The sequence below is a fragment of the Prunus mume genome, linkage group LG8, assembly GCF_029339155.1.
Source record: "Prunus mume cultivar Tortuosa linkage group LG8, ASM2933915v1, whole genome shotgun sequence".
Classification (NCBI taxonomy): domain Eukaryota; kingdom Viridiplantae; phylum Streptophyta; class Magnoliopsida; order Rosales; family Rosaceae; genus Prunus; species Prunus mume.
This window is the reverse complement of record NC_142705.1, coordinates 16,315,602-16,334,644: the sequence shown is the minus strand read 5'-3', so window position 1 is coordinate 16,334,644 and position 19,043 is coordinate 16,315,602. Positions and strand designations below refer to the sequence as shown.

Here is a 19,043-nt window from a genome sequence, read left to right as displayed (position 1 = left end):
CACAACCCAGGGCCTAAACCTAAAAGCATCTCCAGTGCAGACCCAAACTGGGAAAAGGCAGTCCTGGCGAGCCCAAGACACCTCGGCAGCAGCAGATTTCGTGGTGGGTCCCACCAGCCCGGGAGAGCCAAGGGCAAGTCTCGCTGGGCTGAAGCTCGAGTCTGGCGTCAACGACGACGGTAATTCAAAATTTTTACGTTGGCGCGTAATTCATGCGCCAACGGTAAAAATTTGACTTTCGTTTGGCGTTAGCGTGACACCAAGATCGACGTCACACGACCTCAACGGGTATTTGCCACATGGCGCGACGGGGACTCTCGGATGTTTTTTTTTCTAGAAATCCGACGGTCCTTGTTTTTTTGGCTAAAAAAATTTGAAAAAATTCTGAATTTTTTCTCTATAAATACCTAACAATTTTATTTACTTTTCACACTAAATCTTCATACAATTTCTTCTCCATCCAATATTTTTTACTCTCCACTCACATTATTCACTTTCCACACCAATTCTCCATACAAACTTTTCTCCTTCCAATATTTTTTATCTCCACTCACATTTTTCACTTCCACACCAATTCTCCATACAAACTCTTCTCCTTCCAATATTTTTTACTCTCCACTCACATTTTTCTACTACTTTCCATTTGTATAAAAAAACGAATGACATCTTTTGTCAAAATCGGAGGCTCGTGGTCAACAAATGAAGATATTGCGTTGTGTCAATCTTGGGTGAACATTAGTCATGACCCTATCACGGGCAATGAGATGAAGTTTCATCACATGTGAAGCAAAATTCATGGAGAATTTTGTCAAAGATCTGGTTCTATTCGGACCGAAATGGCCTTGTCTAGTAGATGGAAACTTCTGAATAAAGAGTTAGGGAAATTGAGAAATGCCTTGACAAAAGCAAAGGCGAACATTCAAAGCGGTCAAAATTTGACCGATGAGGTAAAATATTTATAATTGCCATTTTAATCAATTCAATGTCATTTTTTTATATTGCATATTCTATTTGTTTTTCTTGCATAAATTTTTTTTTTCTTGGTGCTCCTTTAATTTGTTTATATTTTCTTGCATAATCAATTTTATTTTTGCATTTCAAAATAGTTTATATTTTCTTGCATAATAATTTTTGTTTCTTGCACTTCCAATTATTTATTTTTAATAGATCATACAAGCACAAATGTGGTTCAGTGCCATGGGGCAAGGCAAAAAAAGTTTCGTGCATTTCCATTGTTGGGAAATTGTGAAGGATTGTTCGAGATTCAAAATTATTCCCACCGGTCTGCTGGTTGTGAGGAATGAGACGCCACTCCACGATTCGACATCAACCGATTCGCCATTGGACTCCCCAATGGAAACTGAGTCACCATTTGTGCCACGTCCGCCGAGACCTATTGGGAGAAAGGCGGCAAAGGCCAAGAGAGGGGGCACTTCGACCAATGAATGTGTACAATTATTGGAGCAAATAGCTAAGAGCACCTCACTAAGAATGGAGAGAGACTTGAAAAGAGATGAAATGGACGTGGCACAAGAGGAAGCATTTGTTATTCAACAGCAAAAGGCACAAGAAAAAGACATAGATGATAGAGAGATGAAATTCATGGCTATGGATACGAGCTATATGTCTCCCGAAATAAATGCCTATTGGAAGCTACGACGAAGAGATGTGATGAGAAGAAAACTTTTCCATGATGACGGACCTAGCAATACGGATTGGTTCAATTATAAAAACCATTAGGTTGTATTGAAACACCTTTGCCATATGTTGTATTGTTGTATTGTTGTATTATCCTTTAATTTGTTGTATTGTTGTATTATCCTTTAATTTGTTGTATTGTTTCCTTTTTATTCAATAAAAAAAGCATTAAATAATATGACTATTTATTAAAAGCATTTGAGCATCAAAACAAATATTAATTAAAAACAAACCTTCATTTATTGCAAACAACACACAAAACAAACCATACATAAAAGCATAATAATAATAAAAAGCATAATTCCAAAAAACACCACACACAAAATAAAGCATAATTCCAAACAAAGCACTAATCTTGACTTCATCCATTGTGATTGCCTTTCATCTCCCACAAGTGCTCGACCAAGTCAACTTGACGTATCTCGTGAACATATGAAGATTGCATTTCTTCATACCGATCAATCATGGGGTTGTTGAATTGACCATCCCGAAGTAATGGTTCGGGCTCCAGGGGTAGTCTATTTGGTCCAATCGGCCTTTCATATATTCTTGTCAACGCCGTGTTCATGGGATCGGGTTCAAACACCTCTGGAGCATCGTAGTCATACTCATCCTCCCCAATCATGTTGTGGAGGATAATGCAAGTCATCATAATACTCCACATCACCTCCTCATCTAGCATCCGAGCAGCACCCCTAATAATTGCCCAACGAGCTTGCAAGATACCGAAACACCTCTCCACGTCTTTCCTGTAACCTTCTTGAAAGGAAGCAAATCTTCTTTCCTTCTCGGATTGGGAATTCGGAATTGTTTTCACGAATGTCGTCCACCTAGGATAAATTCCGTCGGCAAGGTAGTACGCACCAGAGTATACGGTATTGTTGATTTGGTATGTGACCTGGGGGGAATGACCTCGCAATACCTCGTCGAACACCGGAGATTGACCAAGGACATTGAGGTCATTCTAAGATCCGGCAACCCCGAAGAAGGCATGCCAAACCCAACAGTCGAATGAAGCTACGACCTCCAAAATTATACTTTTTTGGCCCTTCCGATTCCCGTACTCTCCTTGCCAAGTAGTAGGACAATTCTTCCACTGCCAATGCATGCAATCAATGCTTCCAATCATTCCTGGGAATCCTCTGGCCTCGCCTTTTAGTAGAAGCCGTTGCAGGTCCCTTGGCATGGGTTTGCGTCGGTACTCCCTCGTGTACAAATTTTTCACTGCATCACAGAATCTCACCAAGCACTCTAGGATAGTAGATTTTCCCATCCTTGCAATCTCATCCACCTGCTCTGCAGATGCCCCATAAGCAAGCATCCGCAAAGCAGCTATAAGTTTTTGCTCCGGGATAAGACCTAAAGCTCCAACAACATCATGCTTTTGAATGAAGTATGTGTCGTAATTACAAATATCATGCATGATTTTTTGGAACAAATGTGGCTGCATTCTATATCTTTCTCGAAACTTAGAAGCAGGATATAACGAATTTGGAATAAAATAATCCTCCAAGAGATTCTTACCCCGAGACTCCTACGCCTGTCCACATTTGGGGCACGACGACGACAGTGTTGCCTTAATTGATCCATCATACACACCGCTACTGCAAGCATTTGTTCCTCTTCTTCATCGGCGTCCCGATCTTCTTGAGCACATCTACGTCGGATTTCTTCCTTTTGTTTCTGTTGCCTCTCCAACACCCTCGACAAGTTTGACATTGAGAGTAGAATGTGTTTTGTAAAATCTGAGAAATGAAGGAATAGATAAGAGATGGTGTGAGCGGTATGAGTTGATGGTGCAATTTTATAGAGGGATTTAGAAGATAGAGATGACACGTGGCACAATTTTAGATGATGAAAATCTTATATGAAATTTGAGATTATAATTTTTTAAAAATATCTGAAAATCTTATCTGACATGAGACACGTGGCACAATTTTAAAGTGAAAATCTTATCTGAAATATGAGATTATAAATTTTTTTTAAATATCTGAAAATCGTATCTGACATGGGACACGTGGCACAATTTTAGAGGGTGAAAATCTTATCTGAAATATGAGATTATAATTTTTTTTAAATATCTGAAAATCGTATCTGACACGGTACACGTGGCACAATTTTAGAGGGTGAAAATCTTTCGAAAATTTAATTACAAAAGATTATTAAAATTAATGGTTTAAAGTATAAAAAAATTGGAAATAAAGTACAATGAATAGTAATTGTCTTAGACTTGCCCTAAACTTTGCCCTCATGGGTGGAACTACAAATGCAAAGGCTGACACTATTCACATGAATAGTGGCATTAGACTTACATGGAAGTGCTCTGCACCAAAATATTTCCAACTGCGATTGTCCCAAAGAAACAAAATCTAGGCCATCCATTTGTTTTGATCGTTGGAGCAGAGGTGGCCCAAGTTGCGTGTTGTGAGCACAAACTACTTGTCTAGTAAGAGCATTTACAATCATGTGCACATACTATTTGTTCGGGAGCTCTTTATGAAATTTTAACTCCAACTATACTCTTTAATTTAGGGAGTCATAATTAATGCTTTTAATTTATTTATTTATAATTCAGTTTTTGAATAAAGTGTAGACATAAAAAAGCAATAAAAATTAAATAGCATTGATAAGGAGCATGGTTGCAACTTGCAAGGGTGGAACTAGGAATTTTTCGATGGATGGGTTAGCTAAAATAAAAGTATACATTAAATCATATAAGTTACGCTAATTCATAGCTTCATTAACTAATTTTCAATCAGCTTTAACATAAAATAAATATATATTAAATGTAATAAAAAATACACATTATCGAAATGAATATATGTTCAACAACATAATTCCAAGTGTACCTATTGAAGTTGTACCCTATGCAATCCTTGAGAAAATTGAAAAAGATTAAAACTTGAGAATTAGGGATAAGGACTTTACCCTTGGGTATTGATGATGAGATGACTTTGATAGCATAGAATACAGAAAGGCAACATATATATTTTTTGAGACCGCTAGGGCTAAGTTTCACATATATCTTTCTCTTTTTTCTTTTTCTTTTTTTTTTTTTAAATTTTTTTATAAACAGAATATCGTACTTTATTATGTGGTAGGACCAACTAGGATACTAGGATTTCATTATAATTGTAGTCAAACTTGCAAACTTAATTATGTGGAAATTATTAAGAAGCCACACAAGATGAGCGCCCTAGTCACTGGATGAGATATATGTAGGTTTAATATTTTTTTTCTTTTCAAAAAGCTACAGTGGGCTGCTTTATAGGTTTAATCTTTAATATATAATTTTTTTTTGCAGAAAGCTACATGGGGCTACAGCCCAGTGTAGCTCATTATGTGATTCGGCACATGTATGGTTGAATTTTTTTTTTCTTTTTATTTTTTAATTTCTCCCTAAAATTTATCTAAAGATGTACTTTAGGGAGTCAATTAAAGATGCTCTAAGAACTAAGCACAAAATTTCTACGTGAAGCACATACTTCTTGATCATTTTTTTCTTCAAGGATGCAACTATACTTCACATGTGCATCGCATTTTATGTATGGCATCAAACATCAAACATCTCTCTTCTAATAAGCTTCTATTTTCTTGAAGCATCAAGTGATGAATATCATGAATTTCTATGGCATGTTGTACTACATATATAAAAAATACCAAAACATGAATATCATCTAGCCACACAACACATATCAATCAGTCCAAACCGGAAAAGGAAAAAAACCAAAAAAGAATTCATTGCCACATATCGTAGTTCCCATGGTGGACAAGGAGCTGTATAAGATTACACCAGAAGAAAGTGCAACAATTCAGAATCAAAATAAGAATCGCAAACATACTGCTGTAGAAGACCGCATGCACGTGGGGTACTAAATAATTAGGGGCTTAAGGCGGACTCAAAAGAAGAGTCCAAAGATCCAAAGGGTTCACATCATGCTCTGAGATCTTAGAAATTGGGTAAAATATTCCGAACCAAGGCTAGCAACATTCAGTCCTTTCCACCATGGTAAACCAAAGTACGAGCATGTAGAGGTTTTTAAGCTTAAATTAGTTGCAAACTTTGTCAAAGACAATGAGCAAAACGATGAAGCTTTGCTGAAGAAGGCTGAGAAGAACATCAAGGAACTAAGGGAGTGCTATGATAAGGAAGCAACAAAGGACTATGACGACAAGTGCCTCAAGTGGATGTTGTTCGTTGATGCGTGCTCGATGTCGTTGGAATTCATATACAAATATGATAAGTTAGAACATTTTAAGATCAAGAGAGAGCATGTGGTCTTTACAGAACAGGACATGTTCATGCTAGAGAATCAATTTCCTTATAAACTCCTCAAGGTTGATGAGCTTGAGCTACATACATGAGGACTTGCATTACTCAATCGAGATTTTTGTTCATATGCACGGAAGAGATGATATCAAGCGCCAAAGCAGAAGGCACAACCAATTCATATGTTCGTCCCCAATCTTGTCGCAGTGTACAAGAGCTTACATGCAGCGGGGATCCATTTTAGGCCTCGTATGGACAACTCCTTTATCTTCCTAAAACAAAAGTAGATGACTCGACGGGACCTAAGTTCATGAACTTGATAGCCTATGAAATGTCTAGTGATTTCCAAAGCAATTTCGGGGACGTCACCTCTTACATATGCTTCCTCCATTTGCTCATTCATCATGTTGATGATGTGAAGCACCTCAAGGAAAAATACATACTTGAAAACTCACTCAGGAGTGAGGAGGATGTGGCTCAACTCTTCAAGGAGAGGGCATTCAATTTGTACCTAACAATGACATTTACCGCATTGTTAAAACCAAAATAGAAGATCACTGCACAACTAAGTGGAAGACATGAATGGCTAAATTCATTCGCAACCATTTTAGCAGTCCCTTGGATTTCCTAGGCGTCGGTTTCAGGATCATCTCATCTAATGTTTAGCATTTTTTTTTGGGGGAACTAAAATTACATTGGCTGCTTCCCAATTTTTGTGTTGCATGGTTGTTCATATACCCTAATTATGATGTGATTCTTATAATAAAATAATGAATAAAAACGACATGTATTGTTTACGTTTATTTGCGTGTGTGGCATTTTTCAGAAGTTGTTGTAATTAAACCCAATATTAATCATGCATATTACTTGTTGGATGTATTTTTTTAAAGCATTTCCAAATTTTATGAACTATTGCAGAAGGAATCTCATATTGTGACAGCTTTGACTAATAAGATTATGTGAGATCCAATGTGTTTATTAATGCAATAGATTGATATTATTGGTTGTGGGATTTAGGAAACGCACGAAAGGGGCATAAAAATTACATTCAATGTGTAGGAGGCTTTATGCAAATATAACATAAAAAGTAAATGAAAAATAGCCTTAAAGAGAAACCCTAGCCGCACTCTCTCTCACTCTCTTGAGTCCGAAATAAAACACCCAATAGAGGAAGAGGAGGAAGAAGCATAATTGCCCCCTCCTTTCCTTTTGAATGAGAAGGCCCTTGTGGTAATGTCTTCTGAGCCATGCTTAGATCAAAATACCCCATCACCTCTTTTGGGCTATTTCTTCAATCAAATCCTTCTCCCAAAACCATATCTCTAATACTTCTCATCATTTTGAAATTTAATTTAGTTCCACCTTGTATATGAAGGAGTTTGCTACAATCTACCAATTTTTTTTTTTCCATAATTGTTGGATTGACTATTTGTTCGCTACCATACAGAATTGGATTATTGGAAACCATGTTTTTCCTAGATCTATCATATATGTTTTGTTTCCACTTCTCTAGGTGTTCTTATTTGGCTACATTCTGATGAACAACAATGTGTTTTGACAAAGGTAAATTCTGCATTGCATTACAATGCATTCACTAAATTTTTGAAGATTATGACTAGTCAACCTTTAAATTAAAAAATTTATTTTAGAATTAAAAAAGATAATGGGTAGTTGTGTTATATAAAAATAGGATTTATTATCTTATTTTTATTTTAATTTTAATTTTTTTTAATATGAAAAAATGTGAATTTACCATATTATTCTCATTTAATTAATAATTTCAATTTTAATGTTTGCATTAACCAAGGGCATTTTCTGGTATTTTGAATGATTCACCATTTTCTGGCTTTTGCTTTATATATATAGATACTAGTCTCTCATACGCTTTCGTCTGTAAGATGCTTTTTAAAAAAAAAATTAAATTTATTTTAGAATTAAAAAAATAATGGGTAGTTGTGTTCTATAAAAACAGGATTTATTATCTGATTTTTCTTTTAATTTTTTTTTAAAATATGAAAAGTGTGAATTTATCATATTATCCTTATTTAATTAATAATTTTAATTCTTAATATTTGTATTCACCAAAGACATTTTTTAATATTTTGAATATTTCACCATTTATTTGCCCTATACATATAGATATATATATATATATATATATATATATCCTCGAATTATTACGACAATAAAATTAGAATGGAAAAATTGACAACATTGAATTACTGGGACGAAAGTGAAAAAAGGGACCAAATGGGACTATTTGCCGAAAAAAACCATGGTAAGATCCATGACTTTTTTCTCATACCAGAACACTTCCCAGCCCCCCAAGTGCACTTTCTCTCTCATAGTCAGTCAGGCTCGGGAGGACTCAGGAAAATCCAACAGAGAGAAGAGAGGGAGAGATGGAAGGTGACGCAGAGGCGAATGGCGATGCCAACGGGGAGATATTAGGGCCTTGCTTGACTGGCTATGTAGACGACGGTAGCCCAGAGAGCCACAGATACTACCTGTCACGCAGAACCGTGCTGGAGATGATAAGGGACAGAGGCTATTCTGTTCCAAGCTCAGAAATCGACCTCTCTCTCCAAGACTTTCGAGCCCTTCACGGCCAGAATCCGGATGTTGAGCGCCTCCGCTTCTCCGCTACTCATCGCACGGACCCTTCTGACAGGGTAAATAAACAGTTCTCTCTCTTTTTCTTGAATTTCTTTTATTTTCTTCTTGCATTGACCAGAGAATGGAAGAAATCAAAGAAATAAGAATTTCTGGTTCTGGGTCGTTTTCTTTTTCTTCATTGTTGTGCTTGGGATTAATTATGTTAAGGATTTTGAAATCGATATGGTTCACAAAGTTGGCAATTTTGAGGTTTGGGCAAGCAATTGGGGTTTAGCTATATGTGTCTACAATTTTGTTTTGGTAACTTATAATGTTGTTCCAGTTGGTGAACTAATATGGCTGCAACTTGAGGTTGACCATGACAATCTTTTAAAAAAAAAATAGAAACAAAATTTATTGAAAGGAAAAGAAGAGGAACACACAACTGGATAAGAAATCCACAAGCCAAGCGAGCAACAACAGAACAACAGACGAAAAGACACCAGCCAAACTACACAAAGACTACTACACCAGAAAGACCCAAAGAAACAAAATCGCAAAACAAACACTTCACATCACAGCAGCAGCCATATCCCTCAATATAGTGGAGTAAGAATAGTCTTTGAAATCTTAAATGACAGAAGCCCACAGAGATGCCCAGAATTTAACTCTATCCCACACTAACACCCACTCCCTCGTACTCATCAAAAATCCTCCTGTTATGCTCCATCCAAATGTTCCAAAATACAGATTGTACCAAGCAACCCCATAAAGTTGAAGCACGCTTCCCCCAGCCCCAAGTGACAAAATGGGAAGAGAGAAGATCATAGCAACCTTTTGGAATAACCCAAACAGTCTTAACCTCCCTCAACAAGGTCCACCAGAGACATAACGAAAAGGGGCACTGTTAAAAAAGTCATCCATGCTTTCCTTACTCATTTTGCATAGAACACACAAGTGTGGAGACAAATACATGTACGGTCTTCGTCTTTGGACAAGATCAGATGTGTTTACTTTCCCAAGGGACACCAACCAAACGAGAACTTTAACCTTAGGAGGAGATTTGGCCTTCCATATTAGAGAATAAGGAGGAAAGGCCTTCGCCATCCCATTCTTGTGAAGAAAAGAACGAAAAGATTTGCATGAGAAAGAACCTGAACCCTCGAGCTCCCACCATCTCCTGTCCAATTTGGAAGGAGACAATCTAATTTCGTCAAGAATGTCCAGCATCTTGATCACCTCAGCTAACTCCCTCTCATTCAGATTCCTAAAGCTGAAGTCCTAATTATAAGGGAACACCTGAGTGTCCACGAAACGAGAAATGCATAAAAAGTGCTTCGTAGACAGTGCGAACAATCTCGGAAAAATATCTTTCAAAACCCCCCTCCTCGCCCAATTGTCCTCCCAAAATCTCACCCTAACCCCATTTAGCACCTCAAACCTACGACACTGTTAAAAGGAATGGTAACCAGAAGAAAATCCTTCCAAGGATTACAAAAGGAGCTCGTAGTAACAGGATTGGCGTCCCACCTGTTCCTAGCAACCCTGTATTTGCTCCTAATCACCAAATGCCACAAGGAATTAGGTTCCAAAGAGAAACGCCACAACCATTTAGCACACAAAGCTTCATTCTTTTCCTTCAAAGAACCCACTCCAAGCCCACCTTCAATCTTAAATTTGGCCACTAAATCCCATCTAACCAAATGGTCCTTCTTCCCTTCCTCCACTCTTTCCCATAAAAAGGATCTCATGAGCTTTTCCACCTTATTAACCACACTGCTAGGCATTTTAAAAAGAGACATAGACTAGAATGGGATATTACCCAAAACAGCTTGAATTAAAGTTAACCTTCCACCTCTAGAAAGAAATGCTTTTTTCCACTTTTGAAGTCTCAATTGAAGCTTCTCCACCACAGGCTCTTAGAAGATAATTGCTCTAGGATTACCGCCAAGGGGAAGACCTAAATACTTCATAGGCCACTCACCCACCTCGTAACCCCAACTGCTAGCTAGCAAATTTAAATATGTAGAGCTACAATTAATTCCCACAAGAGAACATTTAGATTTATTAATTTTCATGCCAGAAACAAGGCAAAAAAATCCAACAACTCAAGAAGATTAAACCAGTACTCCTCCGCTTCCCCAAGTAAAAATATAGTGTCATCAGCAAATTGGAGATGAGAAACCTCCACTTTATCACTCCCATTAATAAGACAATGACAATCTTACTTTGCATGTCATATAAATGCTCATCTATGGATCCATGTTCTTATTTGATTAGAATTATCTCTAATTTATAGCCTTTTCTTGTTGAGTTCTGCATATATTAATCCTTGTGAAGCTGACCAAACTACAATCTAGTCCTTAACTTCTGCTAATCATGGATACATGCTTCGTCTCCGAATTTTAGGTCTACAGTCCTCAAAGGCTGATTTAGTGCCTTAGATTTGTTTGGTGGCCTTTTTCTGTTTTGAGATATCTCAGTACAACCTATGCATGCATGCTTAGTTGTAACTTGTAACCAGATGTTTACCAGGCCACAGATAGCTTAATTTCATGTGAAAACTACAGTGGATGACGTAAGATTGAGGAACTGACAAAAATCATTTGAAAAGAAAAGATGCGAGCTTTGCCTTTGGAGGATAAGAAATGACTTGATGTGAAAATTGAGGATTTGCTAATTTGCTAATAAAGTATTATCGGTTTTCAGAAGTTTGTGATTAGATCTGTTTATTTCGTTTTAGCATCTCTTTGTTGTTTGGGAAGCAGTTCCGTGTGGTTAGTTTGGAGATGAGAGTGTGGTGTGTTTGTTTCATATATTGGAGCTTGTTTGAGTTGGATGTCTTGTACCACAGTTTTTTTTTTTTTTGAAAAGAAACAATATTATTCAATAAAGAATAAAACACCAACAATACAGGAGATGGCCAAGGAGGCCACCATGCAAACAGAAAGGTAAAACTCTACACTACAAAGCTACTGCTTTCCAATCTAGATGGATGAGCTGAAAACTAATCTCCCTAAACTCTGCTGAAACTGAAGCCCAAAGTGAGGCCCAGACTTGGATACGATCCCAAAGCTGCTCTACCTCGTCCCCAACCACATCCTCAAAGATTCTCCTATTCCTTTCCCCCCAAATTACCCAAAAATTGCCATCATGGCACAGTTATCCCAACACTGAACCCTTCCTCTTACCACCAAAGAAATTCAATCTAGCCTCAAGCACTGCACTACATGTTGTGAAGCTACCCCATGTTAGCCCTGTCACCTGAAATAACTTAGCCCACAGGGATGAGGCAATAGGACATAGCAAAAACAGATGATCCACAGTTTCACTGCCTTTTTTGCACAGAACACACCAGTTAGGAGAAAAATACCAGCCGGGTCTTTTCCTTTGAACCAAATCACAGGTATTAATTCTGTCATGAGCAATTAACCAAATTAATAATCACAGGTATTAATTCAGCCGGATGTCTTGTACCATGTTGCAAAGTGATTCCGTTTTTCTTCTAGATGTATGTTCCCGTAGACTCTGGAAGCTACTTTTTGCTATTCTTCTTTTTATATCACTCACTGGATAGGTTGTTCCCTTTGATAGAACAATTTATCATATTCTACAATGCTTTAAGTGGATGGTTTAGTATGCTGTCATGCGTTGGTATCAGTCGCTAGTGTCATATTCTAGCATATGATAAATGATGTGGCCAATTATTCATACTAGACATACCTTGAAACTGCTGAAAGGTCCTGTGTTACAGGGGAAGTGGAGAAAGAGTCCAGGGATAGATATAATGTTAATGAGTTGCATAGGGACTTTGAAGACTGCTTAACTTTACTTATCACTAGATATGACTGCTCAAACACTTGAGTCAAGGCAACTTCCTTCCATTTACCATTGGAATGAATTGTAAAACTGTTATGCATGGGTACTGGAAAAATGAAAAAACAGTGGCAGTGATGTATTTTCCTTGCTCTTCACTGAAAGTTGGTGTAATGATACTAGTAATAACTTATGAGCAATCGTTATTTATGATTAATGTTTGAATTGCAGATTATGGTCATTTACTGCGGGTCCTGGTATCGTGAAGGTTAATGTGATTCGTGGGCTGCATTCTCAGATTGCTAATAAAGACACTTTAAATGGGCTCATATTAATTACCCAAAACCAAATAACAAGCCAAGCTCTAAAAACTATGGAACTTTACCCATTTAAAACTGAAATATTCCAGGTTTAGTTTCCTACTGTCGCTGATCTTTTGAATTTTCTTTCTTTAAACTTTGCAAGTCCTGCAGGATAATTATATTTGATTCCATTTACTGATTTTCTGGGTTATCTTTATAGATGGCTTATGATTGGAGATGCAATATAGGCATCCTCCTAGAAGTAAACTGATGAACTAGTGTTGTTTAAGAATTAAAATGCATTGGTACAGTGGGCTGTTTTGTAGTCTAGGCACAAAGGATACTAGGAAATGCAATTTACGGAGGTCAAATCTGGAAATTTGAAATTTATATATTCAATTTAAGATAAAGGGAAATTTACATTTCCTTTTTTTGAACATTACAAGTCCCGCTAGATAATTATATTTGATTCTGTTTCTGATTTTCTGGGTTGGTATTATAGATGGCTTATGATTGGAGAGGCATTATAGCCATCCTCCTAGAAGTAAAATTGATGAACTAGTGTTGTTTACGGATCAAAATGCATTGATACAGTTGGCTGTTTTGCATGTTTTAGGCACAAAGGATAAAGGGAAATGCAATTTACGAGGTCAATTGCATGTTTTGATAATTTGAATTTCTATGTATACAATTTTTAGAAAATTTATAATAATGTGTTTGGAAATGATGACCAAGGTACGTATATTTGCGTTTTTGTTGTTTCTTTAGGTGCTTTTGAAAAGCATTTCACAATAGCTTTTTAATAGTTGCTTCTGCCTTTTGCTGTTTCCTAGTTAACCTGCCTTTTTTTGGTTATTTTATTTGCAGCATTTCTACTGAAACATTTACTGAACACTGTACAAGTGTTTCTGCCTATTATCAATAGTTTTAATGGTTCACGCCTTGGAAGCTGGTTCTCACTCCTCTCATATTTCTATTTCTGGCTTTGTTTCTCAGATTACTGACTTGCTTGTTAATATCACAAAGCATGTCTTGAAGCCAAAGCATCATGTACTGACCGAACAAGAGAAACAAAAACTCCTAAAGAAGTACAACATAGAAGAAAACCAGGTTAGTGTATTAACTCAAGCAAAGAAAAACCAGCCTCTAATTTGCTTTCTTTGCAGATGTTCATCTCATTCTTAATTTTTGAATAATCTTGAATGAGTTTGAATTGCTAATCTGACTTGGGCTGTGGTATGCCCTCCATCATTTGAAATTACTTATGATATGGAGTTAAAAAAGAGTGCTATTGAATTTATCTGTGGGTGGCTGGTAGGGATTTTTCTAAGTAGTGAATTGGGTTGAACCCATTTTTATGTCATGTAATATTAAATGAAGAAAATAGCAATGTCAAATTAGTCACCACAAAAGTTTCTGTTTAATATCTTTGATGCATCCAAGAAGGGAATGCTTGATTGAAACAATGGAAATTGCATGGAGTAAGTTGAAACATTTAGTAAAGGTAGGGACAAAAGCACAAGTATGCACACACATTCACACACTAACACATTCAAGAACATTGTATTCTATGTGGCCACATAGGAATTCTCAAAAGTTAGTTTTGATCAATGTGTGAATCTCTCATTCTATTGCTCTCTTTAGGAACTTGAGCTCAGATGGCTTATTGCCATCCCTAGCAACTGATATTACTTTGTGCCTATAGACCTATATTATGTAGAGCAAACTCAAATGATAAACTCTTCTCGTTGACCCGAATCTAAAGACTCACAGATCTCTTTTGGTCCTCTAGACCTATATTAGAGGCTTGCCTTTATACCTTCAAGTAAACCAACTTTTGGTAAAGTTGCAAGCATAGTAGTCATCTAGCACAATGTTCTTTCACTCTCTCCCATCCAGGACTTAACAATGGAAATTAAGTACAATTGTGTACCAAATGTTTGCATTTTAGTTTATTAAATTGTATATTACCATTACATTTCGCATAGATGGTTGATTGGTGTATAACTGGTAACTAAACCATGTTTCCATTGTCGTAATCTCATCAACTGTTCTTCCTGTAGCTTCCCCGACTGTCAAGAAAAGATGCGATTGCACAGTACTATGGACTTGAGAAGGGGCAGGTAGTGAAAGTTACCTATACTGGTGATATAACTGAGTCACATGTTACATACCGTTGCATCTGGTGACGCCTTTTTCTTCTGGGTACTCTTTTGTATCATATCCTTTGAGGAATGACGCCCTTTCTAGTTTCTAGTTTCTAGTTTCTAGTTTGTGGCCTCTTGTATCTGCAACCTTGATGAATACCCTTCCATTTTGTTTCTTGTTTTCCTTATAAAAAAAGAACTTATTTCTTGTTTCAACATTAGCTCGATGAATGCTTGGGTATTGCTCACGTGAGGGGGCTTGTTTGAGTGTCTGGTTCTAGATTATTCGCATTTTATCACAAATGTGACGACATTGATCGAATTTGAAGAATGAGGACTAAAATGATGCGTTTGGAATAATACACAGACCATTCGTGATATAAAAAAACATAAATTATTTCACTCATGGACACTAAAACATCAGGCACTGAACTGAGCAAGAGCAATATGGTGCCTAGTTTGAATGGAGTGTAGCTTTAAATAAAAGTTTTGCAACAAAATGCTTATGTAAGCAAAATGGGAGGTGTGGTTCTTTCGGCTGCAGCCGGCCTGTTTTGAGTGGCCTGCATGAAAAGCTTCTGGGTTAATGTTAATAAGTCCTCAAACCACCAGTTTAAAATCGCAATTTTTATCCAAAATGAATTATTTTATCATAACATGACAATTTTGCTCACCATACCATTATCCTTCATTAATTTAATCATATTAGTCATGATGCCTCAATTGTACTTGGCAAGACTCCAATCAAGAGATAAATTACTTACTAAAAAAGACATGTAACTCAAGGGTGAATTTGGAGACTCAATCATGATTTCTTCCATGGTGGTTTTAGAAGATTCAACCACCATCATTTGAAGATCCTCACGTAATTTATTTTGATCAAATTTATTGAACATGCAACCAAACATCCATTATTTTCTTGCATTTATCAGTCGAACAGCCAAACATCTATTTAAATAGAAAATATTATTGCTCGTCGTTTTTATTTATTTTCTTGCAATTCAAGGTGTATTATCAATATTCTTCCCAATATTTGATATGTATTCATGAACATAATTATAGTTAATTATTTACTTTATATTTGTGAAATCATAATTAGTTATGATGATTGACACGTGTAAGGTGGTGATGATATAAATGGTTTAAAGTGGTAAAGAAATGCTCCCGTTGAAGTGGCAGTATGCGTCAAAGTTTTAAGTTTATTTCAAATCAAAATCTAAAACCACCTACGGAGCCAACGGTGCACTGAGTCGACTCAGCGGTCACCTCCACACAATGACCGATCCAACGGTAAACGAAACGACGTCGAAGAGCGGCGGCGGCGGTGGGTCTGACGCATCTCGAATCGGAGAGGTAAAGCAATGGCTGACTCAAGAGTTCTCCCAAGCTGGAAAAGAAGTGCCCGATTTCGAATATACCCCTCGATCGGTGGCATATTTACACAACCTTGCCACTCTCTCCCAAGCCCAAACTCAAGCTTCCAAGATCCTCGCCTCTGATTTCCGCCTCAAAGCCTCCGAATACCGAGCCCAAGGTCTCCCCTTTTAACCCAACGCAAAAAATCTCTTGTTCATGTTCTCTTTGTATCTCCATATGTGTTGTTTATGTTGTATATTTTGTATATATCTTCTCTTTTTTCAAACAAAATTTTGATTTTTTCTTTGTGGGTATTAGCTGCGAGGATCGGAGAGATATTGGAGAGTGTTGGTTTGGCACAAGAGGGTTTGGCATCGAACGTGGTGTCTTCAGCTCAGGTCTTAGCGAATGTAGCCAATTTGTTGAATATAAGAGACACTGAGCTAAGCAGGTGCGTTTTTGAATTCTGGGTTTTAAGTTTTACTTTGAATACTGACTCATTGAGCTCACACTGTGATAAGAAATGTGGATTTTACATTGTTATTTGAATATTGAGATGACACAAGAAATGTGGGTTTTGCATTGTTGTTTGAATACTAGGCTGAGATACGAAATTTGAGTTTTACTTTGTTTTTTGAATGCTGATCTGACATAAGAGATTTAGGTTTTACATTGTTGTTTGAATACTGGACTGACATAAGAAATCTGGGTTTTAGTTTTCTTGTGGCGATGGGGGATATATCCTTGAGGAAGACGGGTGTGGAGGAGAAAAGAGCTAAAGCGCAAAAAGAGTCCAATATACTTCTTGATTATACTCGAAAGGCGATTTCCAGGTTAACTTATTTGAAAAGGTAAGATCTTGTTGGATCTGTTGCAAGACTTGAAAAGTTAGGAGTATGAATTTGTTGAATGTGTTGAGTTTTCAAACTTATGCAGAACACTTGGCCAACTAGAAGATGATGCAGGTCAATGCGAGGCACACATTGAGCATTGGAAGAACAACTTGGCGCTGATGCTTGGTAAGGAGAAACAATACAACCAAGAAACTGTCCGCTTTAAGGTATTTATTTTCTTTTCTTGCTTTTGTCGGTCCAATTCCTCTTTCCTCCTGTTTAAATGTGTGGGTGGATTTCTTGAACATCAGTATCTATGAGTAATTGTATAGACCAAATTGCATTACCTGTTATATATCTAAAATGGAGCTCTATACTTTAGGACCATTTTGCAGATGTGGTTTAAATACACACACAAAACTGAATGCCCCCCACCACCATTTATATTGTCCTATGAGGTGAGAGAATATGATTGGGAGTTGGACAAAGAAAAGTATTTCAATGGTGCATAGATTGTGATACGTATTCCAAGATCTTATAAAATTACCAACTGTGTAATTGTGGAAATAAATTTTGATTAAGCTCAAGTTGCATGAAGTTGGATAATGGTTGGTTTCTGAATGCAAGCCCATGTCCAACAATGCTGGAACACAGGAATAATCAGGGTATTGAAATAATGGGCATCTGCATTGCCTTGATCATAAAGAAAGATGGGGGTTTTTAATTTTAATTTAATTGTTTTTTATGAATGGTGATGATTGATAAGAAATTTGGGATTTTAACCTGCCGCAGCTTAGCAAGGTATTCTAATCCTTGGATGATTGCCTTAGTTTGAGGAAGGATATCACACTATAGGTAGAATGTGGCAAGAAATCCATGATTTTGTGTCCTGTATAAGGAAAAGTAAATTTTTTTCTTGGTGGATGGTATAAAATGAGTGATAATTGTTCATCAGTCTCTTTTGGCTAGTTTATTGAAATTCCGTACTGAAGTCACAGGAATGTATTTTATCAGCCATATTGTTTGGTTATGCAGAGCCTACATTTCTGTGTTTAATTTGACAAAGAGTTGTTGTGTAAACTTGTTGGACAGGACACTCTTAACCGTGTGGGTTACACCCCAGATATTAGCCATGGGGTGTTGGTTGGATTGGCTGAGGAACGGAAGGAATTAGAGAAGAAGACAAAGCCAGTCCTTGATACTTTGAGAAGCTACCAAGATTTACCTCCGGTACTTTCCTATTTTGCTTAATTGATCACAGTTTGTTTAGGTCCTACAAATATTGTTAGGTTTATCAGATATGTATGTGTGCAGGATAAAGCTTTGGCTGCTTTAGCAATCGAGGACAAGAAAAGGCAATATGCTGCTGCGGAAAAGTATTTTGAAGATGTACTGCATACAGCTCTTTCCACTTCAAAGTAATGCACCAGTGGACGTATTGTTGTATGATTGCCTCTGTATAAATATATATAGTTTTGTGTTAATTTGACAAGTGGTAAACTGGTCAATGTAACTGGTCAATGTTTCTTTGTTGATCCGATGATTGTTGCACAAGTTGTGGTCACATTATTTTTGCTACTTTTGTTTTTAATCGGTTAACACTGAAATTTTTATTTAGATAGAGTTAAATTTGAAGGAAACTTTCTTGTATATAGTTTTATTAATATGCTCTCAAAAGTAAGAACCTTGGAAGTTTCTTGTATTCTGGTGGCAAGAGCCCTGCCTTTGTGGTTTTATTAATAAAGTTTTCCTAATATAACTACGGAAATTTTGATCTACTTTGCAATACAACATGTCATCATTCATTTGATTTACTTTACAATGACCCTTGTGATGTTTTCTGGTGGCAAGAGCCCTGCTTTCTCTTTCTGTGGAGGGAAATCTGTTACCTTCAATCCTTTAGGTGGACAATCATTTCTACACCTTTCATTATTTGAAGTTTAAGCTTCATCAAAAGCCTGTTAAGCCAACAGTATACCCAATGGAAAAGAGTCTTGACCAGTTGTCTCAGTTCGAGCCCCAATGA

General features: G+C 36.9%; 2 protein-coding genes and 1 pseudogene across 2 annotated transcripts; all 3 read left to right on the top strand.

Moving 5' to 3' along the window:
• Positions 1-5,460: 5,460 nt before the first annotated feature.
• Positions 5,461-6,634, top strand: LOC148914855 (uncharacterized; annotated as a pseudogene).
• A 1,633-nt stretch (positions 6,635-8,267) lies between these two features.
• Positions 8,268-15,044, top strand: NRPE5 (Eukaryotic rpb5 RNA polymerase subunit family protein). The gene is given in 5 exon segments (XM_008242575.2): positions 8,268-8,640; positions 12,611-12,628; positions 12,630-12,788; positions 13,678-13,791; positions 14,745-15,044. Coding segments are annotated over 5 exon segments (687 nt in total). The 5' UTR covers positions 8,268-8,370; the 3' UTR covers positions 14,871-15,044.
• A 949-nt stretch (positions 15,045-15,993) lies between these two features.
• Positions 15,994-18,785, top strand: AUG1 (HAUS augmin-like complex subunit). Its single transcript, XM_008242574.3, has 6 exons — positions 15,994-16,362; positions 16,503-16,635; positions 16,901-17,035; positions 17,121-17,244; positions 18,110-18,247; positions 18,332-18,785. The coding sequence occupies exons 1-6, from the start codon at positions 16,104-16,106 to the stop codon at positions 18,437-18,439; spliced, it is 897 nt and encodes a 298-aa protein (XP_008240796.2). The 5' UTR covers positions 15,994-16,103; the 3' UTR covers positions 18,440-18,785.
• The last annotated feature ends 258 nt before the right edge of the window (positions 18,786-19,043 follow it).